General features: G+C 42.4%; 2 protein-coding genes across 2 annotated transcripts; one reads left to right on the top strand and one right to left on the bottom strand.

The window, feature by feature from the left end:
- Nucleotides 1–2,572: 2,572 nt before the first annotated feature.
- On the top strand, nucleotides 2,573–3,517 carry LOC129592103 (transmembrane protease serine 9-like). Its single transcript, XM_055488069.1, has 4 exons — nucleotides 2,573–2,683; nucleotides 2,737–2,926; nucleotides 3,157–3,290; nucleotides 3,365–3,517. Exons 1-4 carry the CDS (start codon nucleotides 2,573–2,575, stop codon nucleotides 3,515–3,517), a joined length of 588 nt encoding a protein of 195 aa, XP_055344044.1.
- Nucleotides 3,518–10,620: 7,103 nt separating this feature from the next.
- LOC129592183 (U-scoloptoxin(01)-Er1a-like) lies at nucleotides 10,621–11,766 on the bottom strand. Its single transcript, XM_055488154.1, has 2 exons — nucleotides 11,373–11,766; nucleotides 10,621–11,004 (listed from the first exon to the last, which is right to left on the bottom strand). The coding sequence occupies exons 1-2, from the start codon at nucleotides 11,714–11,716 to the stop codon at nucleotides 10,821–10,823; spliced, it is 528 nt and encodes a 175-aa protein (XP_055344129.1). The 5' UTR covers nucleotides 11,717–11,766; the 3' UTR covers nucleotides 10,621–10,820.
- Between the last annotated feature and the right edge of the window lie 393 nt (nucleotides 11,767–12,159).

Here is a 12,159-nt window from a genome sequence, read left to right as displayed (position 1 = left end):
AAAGCGTTTATAACCAAACAAGATGGGCAATTTTTCAGTAGCACCAGTTCACATCAGTCGATCGTAAGCGCAAGTGCGCAAGAGAAGCCCGTCGAACTGTAATTACAAAGATGACCGGTACTACGATAAAGATTATATTATGTGCAGTTGCCTTGTTGGTATTTGTGAACACTGGTGCCGTGACGTGTGCTGCCACCGATGAACTGCCTATTCTGTTGCCTGTTGTGACATCGAATATTAACAACACATCCCATACCGGCATAATTTCCGTAGACCAGTTTTTCCGCCTACACGGTACGCGTGCAAAACGGCGCGTGAACTGGGCAAAAGCAAAATGGCTTGGCACATGTGGAGCTGTAGGTGGAGCAGTGGGGCTGACATTAGGAGCAGTAGGAGGAGCGGCAGGAGGACCAATAGGCGTACTGGCAGGAGCCGCAACCGGCGCGCTGACTGGAATCGGAATGGGTGTAGGTTTCGGAGATGCAACGTGGGACGACCGCGGAAAACGGAGTGTCAACGACACAGACGACACATGCCGAATTATTGCCACTGCCTTCGCCTATGCTGACGTCAATCACGACTACGTCCTTGAAGCGAATGAACTCACTAACGATCCAACCCTAAATCGGACAATCATTGATCAACTGTATAACACTATCGATATCAATAAGGATGGAAAATGGCAGCCTAGGAAGGCACATCCCTGCTTGGAAAATACAGTTATACCTTTAAGTCATGCACGCAGGAAACGTTGTGATGACGATGACGATGACGACGTCCAGGAAGCCGAAGTCCAGCCATCATACGAAACGACAACGACATGGTGCAGCAACGATGGAGGTGCAACCTACTATCAGTGTTAAAGAGCTCGTACGGATTAATATCGTATAACCTCGCTTTTTTCTTGGATACAGCTAACAAAAAACTTGTATGCAAAAAGACATCCATTTGATCTTACTGTAGACTAGTACTTATAAAAAGTAACTCCAGCAAATTTTATGTTTACATATTTATTAAAAAGGGCAATAAGAATAAAGCTCGTGTTGTTTACCTGACTTTTTCTTTTGAACGCTTATTAAGATGCAACCCTTTGGCTTCTCTCAATATTCTCTGGTTTTCACCTCAAACAACCTTACCTTGAACATGTTGACTTACGATTAAAGCCATTCAGAATAGTATGTATCTGAAAAACGGTCCCTGCCAGTGTTTAAATGTATATCGTACACATACGGAAAAAAGATAGCGATATGCCAGTGGCTATTTGCACTGAGCTGCCCATTCTCGACAAAGGTCATGTAAAAGTAAGCGAAAAAAGCAGCAGAATAGGGGCGAAAAAGGTTTAATAGTGTTCAGCGTAGTACGATATTATCGGACGGCGATCATGGGCATGAACCGCAAGGCCATGTCCCACGAGATGAAATTTAGAAACAAACCGTTCAGTATCAGAAAGCCGGGACAGTTTCAAAAATTACGTACATCAAGCAATCTGCAGATGTGTTTTTAAAGAGAATTGTTCTGCACAAAATAATCTTTACCAATGCTCCAGCTTCTTGTGCAAGTGAGCCGTAAAAAGATATCTGTACATGTACAGTATCTGTAGCGTTAGCAGATGCGTCAAGCAAACAAGAATGCGTCATAGTTCGCTCGTGTTGTAAATTAGACCGGATATCCGGGCAGTGCGAGTGGGTTTTCCTCCTTACTCAAGAACATTTGCATTAAAAGGGGACCATACTCCAAGAAAAGTTTAAAAGAGCCTCAGGACATTTGAGAATAAGTTGGAACTCACTTGGAAGCATGAATGCAGTTTTGTCTTCGCCAAAAATATGATCTGAAAAAATAAAAAGCAGTGTTAACCTTCCTCCAAAATATGCACGGCGTGTTACACTTACAACATAAAACTTACTTTCACATTATTCGATAAAGCTAGGTTTTTGCAAAACCAATAAAAAATATATTGTACCGGACTGGTTGCGTATTCAAATATCAAAAATCCTCGGAAAAGCAGTTGCAGAAACGGATTCGCTCGGTATCCATCAAAAAAGGACGCTATGGGCGCCGGGAGCAGCGCTATGGAATACCATATGGCGGTTGGCACACCATCTGCGCCCTGTGATAGCGCCGTTCCAGCGACACACTCAAATGGGAACTCCGTTGATCCCCGGTGTTAACCCACCGGTGAAAGGTTACCGATCGCCACCACACAAAGATAAAAATTACCAAATAAATCACGGCCAACCCGACGATGGGCATCGCCGCTTTGACGGCTGTGAGACACCTAAAAAATTACTGTCGGGATGCGGCTGGGTGGTACAAGTGCCCTACGGTCGTGAGCACTGCAGACTGACGCCAATATCCAACAACATGAGTAAACTACAGCCGAAGGGAATCATGTACAGGGAAACGAGCATAATGACGATGACCATTGTGGTTACCAAATATTTATAAGTGTGTGGGAAGATGATGTTGACAAACCGGTTGATCCCGATGGCGAGCTGTACCCAGTCGACCATGTCAACGCAAGACATGGATAGAAAAACGCGACATACCGGCAGAAAATTTGCCCATTGACAGAATGGGGTGGAAGCCAATCAGCAACAACCCGGCAGTTAATCCCAAAGCTCCGCCTCTTCCGGTGCCAGCCACGGGAGGCACCGCCGTCGGCGACTCGAAAACACCGAGCAACGTTTGTTGCCCATTTCCCGTGGATTCCATCATCCGGAATACGACAATCCCAAGGATACCACCAACAACGATGTGACATTGCGGGAATTAGCCCAACCTGTAAAGTTCACGTCGCGTGTTCAACCTGTCTGTCTGCCGACGCATCCGTCCACGGATTTGGCCAACGTCGCCAATATTGACAAAGAACGCGACGGAAAACAAGCGACATTCGTGGCTGCATGGGGTCAGTTGGTGGAAAACCAAGGTCAGACTTTAACTACTATTTTATTACAAAGGACGCTGATACGGTTTTCAGTTTTTTCGAATTACTGTATTAAATTGTAATTCCGCATCTTGATTACAAGTTAATAAAGGTCATCTTGCGCTGTTAAAAAAACTTAATATATTATGTATACCGGGGTTTCAAGCTTGCGAAAGCTGCGAAAAAGGTTATCCAGAGCTGCTGAAAATAATAAAAAGTGGATTTATCTTCAGGACGAACAGACAATAATTTCGCCATTCCTACTTTGGGCGCCGGCTCGGACAAACTGGAACAAATGGCCATTGATTCATACGACCGGACTACGTGCGTTAAACAGTTGGAAGGGTTCACCTTCCCTGAAGCTATGGTATGAACCTGCTGCTGGATTCTGATTATACTGGTATATCCAGCGCAAAATAACCGACTACCGTTAATTTGTAGATTTGTGGTGGATCCCCGGAAGGTGGTGAAGATTTCTGTCAAGGCGACAGCGGTGGCCCGTTAGTGGCTAAGGACAAGGACGGGCATCACGAGCTGATCGGGGTGGTGTCGCGGCGGGAAGGGCTGCGCGCGCCCGGTGTGCCGGGAATCTAATCTATGCTAATGTGTATTATTTAAAGAACTGGACTGAAAATACAATTGCTAACGCCACTAAAAAGACATAACTTACAAGGCAGTAAAACAATGTATTACGAGTTATCTTAATAACCAGCTGGGAACCGAATCTATATTTTGCGATGTAACACAAATACTCGTATAATCGTATTACATGTCCAAGCGCAATATTAAACTAGTTAAAGTACTTAACAAAGAGAAGATGTGTTTAGCATAAGTGATGCTCTAAAACGTTTTACAGTTTTCACAGTGCACTTTTCTTACTGCTCATAATATGTCCGTCCAGCATAAAGTGTTTATTAGTGTCCCGTGCTCTGCCTCCGAATCTAAAAGCGTCATAAAATGTGCATATTTTAGTAGAGCGAACATATGAAAAGTTGTAATAAATGAAATAAACGCATAAAAAGTTTTAACATATGAAACGTATGAATATTTGTATGTATTGCGGAGGTAAGAAATTAGCTCCACAAGACTACCGGAATATAGACACGGCTCTCACATACTACAAGAAACAGCCTCGGCTTCGCCTCCGCGTTTCTTGTGGTCAACGGCCACTTTATTCAGTTTTCAATGAATATTTATTAGAATAACATATTTCGTCGAAACATAATCGCTACATCGTACTAACGCAAAAAAAACGGATTTTATATTATATAAACACGGATTTTAATTTTTTATGATTTTTTTAATCAGTTCATGATTCTCTCAAATCACCATAAATTCCCACAACTGAATTCATGATTCTGTGAACCTCTACTTGATGAATCTGGGTGGTGGAAGCTCGGTCACTCGTTCATTTGACGGGATCTGTGCACTGGACAGTACCGGTAGATCATTCACCTGCTAGCTCATTTGCCTACCAGGCTATTTGCGCTGGACAGTACCGGTAGCTCGGTCACCCGCCCATCTAATGGTCTCGCTCAACTAACGGTCCCGTACACAGTACCGGTTGCTCGGTCACCCGGTGACCTAAAGTGCCCCGTACTCCGGACAGAGCCTCGGCGAAGCCGAGGCTGTGTCCGGTCAGTAGTGGTACCTCGAGATTTGCTTATCTAACCGGCTCTGTTCGCCGGATAGTACAGATAGTGGTAGCTCGGTCGCCTGCTCACCTAACGGACTCTGTGCACTCGATAGTAGTGGTAGCTCAGTCACTCCTTTACTTAACGGGCTTTCTGCGGACGACAGTGGTAGTTCGGTCACTCATATAGATATACACTGTACAATAATGACAGCTTGGTGACTCGTTCATTTACCGGGATCTCTGCACCGGACAGTAGTGGTAGGTCAGTCACTCGTTTCACCTAACGGGCTTTGTACATGTACACTGGACAGTAGTGACAACTTGGTCACCACTCGTTCGCCTAACGGGCTCGTTCGCCTAACGGGCTCTGTGAGTGTGCACTGGACAGTACCGGTTGCTCGGTCACCCGCTCGCCTAACGGGTCCCGTAGACTGGACAGTACTGTTAGCCTGGTCACCCGCTCACCTATAAAGGTCCCGTGCACTGGACAGTACCGAGAGCAAATAGCTCGTCTGCCTAACCTGCTATTTGCGCTGGACAGTACCGGTTGCTCGGTCACCCGCTGACCTAACGGGTCCTGTGCACCACTGGACAGTACCGGTCACTTGGTTGGCCGGCACTCGTGCAGAAATTGTCCTCGATGACAACGTTACATATATAGTCGTTCTTGTCGTAATAACGGTCTGCTAATTAAATTCATTCTGATAATTTAAGTAGTAGAAATGACTTTCGTTTTTTAGCTATATTTTAGTTGGTTTACGTGGCAACATTGCCTGGTTAAACATACCACGATGATAATTATTGTTACAATAATTTATGTAGTTGCATTTGGTGAAGTTAGTCAAAACTCTTCCGCTTTGGCGTTCGAAGCGGGAGAGGTTTTGAAAGAAATGAATACTATCTGGCCGGGTTTTCGACTACGGTCTTTCAGAATATAATATTGGTGTTGGTCAGTCTTTTCTGGTTTGCCGGCTCTGGTGTATCCCATTCGTGGCGATATAGATCTGAATTAGGATAATCGTCGTGAATGCATAAATAATTTCGCGCTTCTTTTCTCAGCAAATCTTTTCCTTTTTCTCAGAAAGAATGTTCTGTAAGAAAAAGTAAAGTTAATTTAAAATAACGTTTTTGTATCACTGAACACAGTGCCTTCGATTTGTTGGTTTTTAGCAAAATACATCATTCAAAAGAACAAAATTGTTGCAGCGCTCGTCTGTGGCTGGATAATAAGAACGGTATCTATGTTGTTTATGGTTTATTGAACTTACAGGTAATAATTTCTTGTTTGGTTTGGTTTGGTAGTAGGTAACCTTTTATCAGCTACGATTGCGGGGTAGCATGGGAATTTAATCCTGGCTATACAAGCACAAGAACTTTCTGATGGTGCAGACTTGTAGCAATGTAACGCAATAGGGAAACTCGTAGTTCTGGAAAATGGACTGGGATGTGCATGTCGATAGTGCAGTATCTTTTAATTGGTTCGACTCCATTAGAAATATTATCGTCTATATGCCCGCGTGGTCCCTGGTTGAGCTCTTCCGGGTATATGTCCACATTGATCATGACCCGAGGAAATGCACCGCACCGAAATATATGTGCATCCTGCCACACGTTACAAGATCCAAGCGCCGGATATCCGAATCAGGTCAATTTAAACCTGTACAGTTCTTTTAGTTTGAAAGTTTGTAGCAATTGTACTTTATACGTACGCTGTCGGCAGCAGTTTATTCGATGACACCGCAAATTGACGAAAACCATGATTAGCTGGCTACAATATGCCTTTATAGTATAGATACAGTATACTATATATATCTCGCACTTATCGTTATAAACAGATGTACAGATGGAGCAGGTGTTGGAAGTAAATAATCCTGTGAAGTACTTAAAGGATTCGGTCCGGTACATAGCACCAAATTTGTCTGCATCCACGGCAACTTTCGCTGTCGCGCACTCCTAAACACTTTTTTTCCATTGCTTTATGATATTTTGTAGCCAAAGGATGCGTAAACATAGGCGAAAAAACCGTTTGTGCGCGCAGCATCCGGTTCGGGAGTTATTAGCGAAATAATATTCCAAAAGTTTAAACGCGCGGAGGTGTACCAAAAGTCTCATTATGAACCAATGCTCTTCAAAGTTTGCACGAAAACGCACATTACCATGAAGATCGTTTTGGTACCGAACCAACTTTCTACCATTTTTTTCAAAATTTAAAATGATTTTTAAAATTTTTGAAATTCATTTTAAAATTTAAAAATGGTAGAAAGCTGGTTCGGTACCAAAACGATGTTCACACCAATATGTGTTTTCGTGCAAAATTTGAAGAGCATCTTAATGACTTGTTTACTGGGGCTGGAGAACGGTTGATACTGCAACTCATTATTGCTGTTTATGTCTTTAAGATACAAATCTTAAGCAGCTTTCCATATTAATTCTTAACTAATAACCGCAATACAGAATTTACATTAATGGTAGGTACCATCACGAACATTACATTACCATCACGACACAAAGTTTTCTGTACAAAAGCGGCGAGGGCGAATCGCATAGTGCAGTATGTACTGTACGACATTCGCTTACAGGTTACAGAATATTTACCAGCCAGAAAACTGCTTAGTAATTGCATGGATGGCCAGCCCGACTTTCCGGATATCCGCTCAGCTGTGGCTTGGTGCCAAGGTCACTGCGCCCGGCTCTTGTTTTATATATGAAAATAAAATTTAGGAGACTTCACGCCATGGCTTGTTTGGTAAAAAACAGAAATATACGACTAAAAGATCCGTTATCTTCATGGTTAATTCATATGATGTACTTGAAGTACTAATTTTTAGCGGACAGACGCAGCTGGTCAGCGCATCAGTTACAGTTGCGTACGCAATTTGCATAGTATTAGAAATGTTGGTTCTGCATTCTATGGACTGTAGGACGTTTTGCGTGTTGGCTGGCAAAGTTCAATATTAAGTGATAATTGTGAGTTGTGACAATTGTTTCAATTTGATGCACAGGCTGCACACTTTAGTTACAACCATTTTAAAAAGCTTTTTATTCAATGATGTTTTATTTGTGTATGTTTGGCCTGTATTATGCATTTTGATTTGCATTTGAAAATGGTTAGTCTCTGAATATGACCGTTGTCAAACGCATTATTAAAGCATGGAAAACGCACATCCAAGATGCATTTATTGTAAATACCGCCGGTACGTAGATACATAACTTCGTGCCGAATACCCAGCGTGTTATTATTCCGGTTCGCTAAGTTATTATTATGCAGATGATTGTTTGGATGGGAATTTCTTACTTTCCCCGCAAAAGTAACGCTCGAAAATTCTGCAGCTGCTTGTGCGGAAGTGTCGCAATAAGTCACGTGAAACCTGTGCGTAGCATCAGAAGATGCGGGAAACAAAAAAATTATGCTCCGCTAGTATTGTAAACCAGACCGGATGCTCGGGCAGTGCGAGTGGGTTTCGCTACTTTCAGAGGGACGTTTGCGTCAAGATGCGATTGCACTCCCAAAAAACTTAAAAAACGCCTTAAAACAGTGGAGGATAATATGGCAAGCTGACTGCGGTATCGCTTTGTCTTTGCCAGAAATATGATCTGAAAAAACCAAAATGCAAGTTTTTCTTAATTGAAAATCAGTGAATTGCGATATGTATACACATTACATCAGTGCTGCATTTTTAAATAAAACAGCTTTTTCATAGCTTTTCGCAGCAATAAGAAAGTAATAACTAATAGATTACTGGCTTTATCAGAAATGTTCTTACTGTTTTACACATTTTATACACTTTAGAGTCTTACCGTTTTACACATTTTACATATTATATAGATATATATTTTATTCGATTATATTATGTAGAGATACAGAGTACAACATAGATTTTACATTTTCATATAAAATAATATTCTACGAGTATATCATAAAACTTCATATTTTATATATGTACCGGACTGGTTGCATAGGCAAACAGCAAAAACGCTCGGAAAATCAGTTGCAGAAATGGATTCGCACGGTATCCATCCAAAAAATAACTGGACGCAATGGGCGCCGGGAGCAGTGCAATGGAATACCAAATGGCGGTTAAGCACAGCATCTGTGCACTATGGTAGCGGCGTTCCAACGACACACTGAACTGGGAGCTCCGCTGATCCCCGGTGTTAACCCGCCGGTGAAAGGTCACCGATCGCCACCACACAAAAATAAAAATCGCCAAATAAATCACGGCCAGCCCGACGATGGGCACCGCCGCTTTGACGGCAGTAAGGATACCTAGTAAATTACTCCCGGGATGCGGCTGTGTGCCACACGTGCCCCACGGCCGTAACCACTGCAGACTGACGCCAATATCCAACAACATGAGTAAATTACAGCTGAAGGGAATTATATATGGAAAAAGGAGCATGATGACGATGACCTTTGTGGTCACCCAGTATTTATACGCGTGTGGGAAGAAGATGGCGACAAACCGGTTGATCCCGATGGCGAGCTGTACCCAGTCGACCGTGTCGACGCAGGACATGTAGAAAAATGCGACATACCGGCAGAAATATCGCGGGAAGGTTTGATAGTAATCGCCGTAATACGTGTTGACGGTTATCATGGGCATGATCATCCCGCACAGAATTACATTAACAAACAGACAGTTGAAGATTAAAATACCGGATCCGCGACGGAAATTGTGGGAGGACAGGATAACGAATATAACTAGAATATTTAAGATTGTCCCGATTACTGCAGATGTTATCATAAAAGCGAACCACACGGTCAGGGAATTTTTATGCAATGTCCAGAGTGTAATAACCGATAGGTTGGAGAATGATTGATTACTAAGATTCTGCGACATATTAATTTTTACTTCGACATTGGCGAATGTTACGGTATATTGGCTTTGAGCGAGGCTTTCGCAACGCACCGGAAGTTGTTGGATGTCAACTTCATTTTGTTAACGCTTACAAGTAAGACAAAATTGAAAGAATTAATCACGTGCAGAAATGACCGGCTATAAATTGAATATTTACATTCCACAATAAATTGAATATTTACACTATGGTGAAAGAATGTTTGGATATTGGTAACGATGCAGTGGATGTGTTATTTCCTGTAGCGTGATGATGATCCACCATGGAATCAAGGATTCCAAGCAGGCGATGTAGCTGTTATACTCGTATATACTGCGAGCACAATACGAAGCCGCACTATAGGCCCTACTCTTACACTTGACGTAGCACAAACCGTCTTTCCTAAGGCAACCCGTAATCTCATTGAAATTTTACCAAAAGCCAGGAAAATTTCGAAAGTCGTTTTAATTAGGCCTGGCGTCATGTTTGTCACGCACTATTATAACAAGGACAATCTGGTAAATCAGTCGTAAACTATAAGCTGACCTCGCCTCGCGGTGGCCGGAAAATTACACACTGCAGCCTCATGACTTATTAGTATTGTACCACTTTCAAACGCTACAGTGAGCACTTGTTTGTACAGATAGCACAGGAAGCATGTATGTATTGTACTCGTACATTGTGCAGTACTTCTAACCGCAAGAATCCCTTTTACAGTGTCACCAGTGTTCGTTGTCGGATGATGTAGTATACGAGACATCAAGGACTCTGATTGATAAGGTGTTTAAGCTCTGATTTCTTATGTGAAAATTTATTTATGGTATCTACAGCTACCCGGGTACTTACATACAGTATATACTCGTACGTACTACGTCGAAATGGTTAATACTGAAAATTAAAGAGAATGCATCTTCTTTTTAGAAATATTTTCAGCTGTACGTATTCCAGTTTTCGCTGCTGCATATTTCCTCCGGAGAATTTTATTATAGGGTCTAAAATTATAGAACATCATCCTGCGCTAACTGACGAAACAAGTAGGTTATTTTTTAATATAGTCTATAGTAGTTTTAACCTTCAGTGTACCGGTATACTGTAATGCAAACTACTCCTACGTATTTTGTATTATACGTTCATGACTATATATAATGTTATTAATTATGTATGCCATGTGGTTGCAGTTAAATAATCAAAGATTACAGTAGAAATACTCGGCAGTTGGTATCACATCCGATTTTAATTCGACATTGAGCAACATATGACCACCCGAATGTTTCAGGAAAAGCATCAAGCTGGTTGTATTACAGAAAGTCATCGTCATGCGAAGATGCAAGCGCCTGCATCAGCGACATCGTTTTGGTGACCGTAGGTTGCCTTAATACTGCAAAGCGTGTGACACCCTCCAGTTGGGAAGGGCACTCCGGAAGTTTAGCGGCGACCGGCCGATCGCGGTTTAGGAAGAGGCTTGGGCTTAGGTAAGGCAGCAACCGGCTGCACAGCCAAGATCTGCGGGGCTCCCACACCGGGCGGGACGTAGTCAGCCGGAGGGGTATCGAAGAGCGGCTGGTCAGTGTACAGGCGGGAGTTGGCGAAGTCTTCATAGGCTGCGAATCTGCGTGGTGAAAAGCGCACTTGTCACGTACTCGCTCGAAAAATAATCAATCATAAAAGTATATTATACTTCGCAAAAATTTAAAGAAATTTCGAATAAATAAATTTACACACAAACAGTATGTAAAATATTAATGTGTACTTTAAACCAGATTACATAGTTCCCTGTAATAAAAATCAAATATTTTTGTCTACTGGTAGGCATGTTCATATTAAACTTATCAGAAATTCATATGTATACATTTACTGTAATTGTAACAAAATTTTTAAAAAGTATTATAAACTGTACGATGACGCGTTTCGAATAAATCTAATAAAAAATTGCGTGGAAATACTCGTACGTATAGGTAAGTAGACAAAATGCCTTACCGTTGGCAATCGACGTTAAAAAAATAATCACAGATGAGCGTCACTTGGTTGAAGACGGTGCTGTTAACACACAGATAGCTAGTCTGGTTGCCGTTGATATCGCAGCGATGGAACACCTGGCACTGGGCCTCGGTGTCGGCGTAGAATCCCGGCTGCTTCTTGCTTTGACAGTTGAATCCCGTCTGCGGGATGGTGTTGTAGTTGGGGTACTGGTTGGTGTCCCGGTTGGCCAGGATAGTCTGCACTTCCGCCGCGTTCAACGCCGGCTTCAACAGATCCCACACGTACTGCCGTTGGGCGGCCGCCATGGCGACAAGGCAAAGGAAAACGACGGCTTTCATCATTTTTACCGGTGAAAGTTGGGGACTGCCACGCCTTTATGTGGGAAAGTTAAACGCCGAAAACGCTGATGAAAATGGTTGAAAAGCGACATGTATTTTATACTCGGTAGCAGAAATCGGAATGACTGCAGGCGCTTGTGTGTCATACTGCATTTTACCGGCCAAAACTGAGATGCATAATTATTTACTGCATATAAATTCATACCTGTGATACCACTCATGCCGGTTACGCCATCGACAAGGTGTTGAAGTTGTCGCTACACTTTAATGAGAACAAAAGAATTGTTTATACGCCAAGCGATCATTTACATGTGGCTGGCATACCTTTAAATTTGTTTTGAATATTATACCGGCACGCTACAACACTACGCTTTAACAAGGAACTGTGCTTTACAACACCAGTATAATTATGGATTACAAGTGTAAAGGAAGTTAATCACTGCTAA

Source organism: Paramacrobiotus metropolitanus, unplaced genomic scaffold (genome assembly GCF_019649055.1).
Source record: "Paramacrobiotus metropolitanus isolate TYO unplaced genomic scaffold, Prichtersi_v1.0 Parri_scaffold0000050, whole genome shotgun sequence".
Lineage (NCBI taxonomy): Eukaryota > Metazoa > Tardigrada > Eutardigrada > Parachela > Macrobiotidae > Paramacrobiotus > Paramacrobiotus metropolitanus.
This window is presented reverse-complemented; position numbering and strand designations above follow the sequence as displayed.

What these genes read in the sequence shown, in the direction of transcription:
- LOC129592103 (XM_055488069.1), top strand. Translation starts at nt 2,573, where the DNA reads ATGGGGTGGAAGCCAATCAGCAACAACCCGGCAGTTAATCCCAAAGCT. An exon ending in TCAGTTGGTGGAAAACCAAG is followed by an intron (nt 2,927 to 3,156) that starts GTCAGACTTTAA and finishes ATTTATCTTCAG; the next exon opens with GACGAACAGACAATAATTTC. An exon ending in TCACCTTCCCTGAAGCTATG is followed by an intron (nt 3,291 to 3,364) that starts GTATGAACCTGC and finishes GTTAATTTGTAG; the next exon opens with ATTTGTGGTGGATCCCCGGA.
- LOC129592183 (XM_055488154.1), bottom strand. Translation starts at nt 11,716, where the DNA reads ATGATGAAAGCCGTCGTTTTCCTTTGCCTTGTCGCCATGGCGGCCGCC. An exon ending in TTTAACGTCGATTGCCAACG is followed by an intron (nt 11,005 to 11,372) that starts GTAAGGCATTTT and finishes TTCACCACGCAG; the next exon opens with ATTCGCAGCCTATGAAGACT.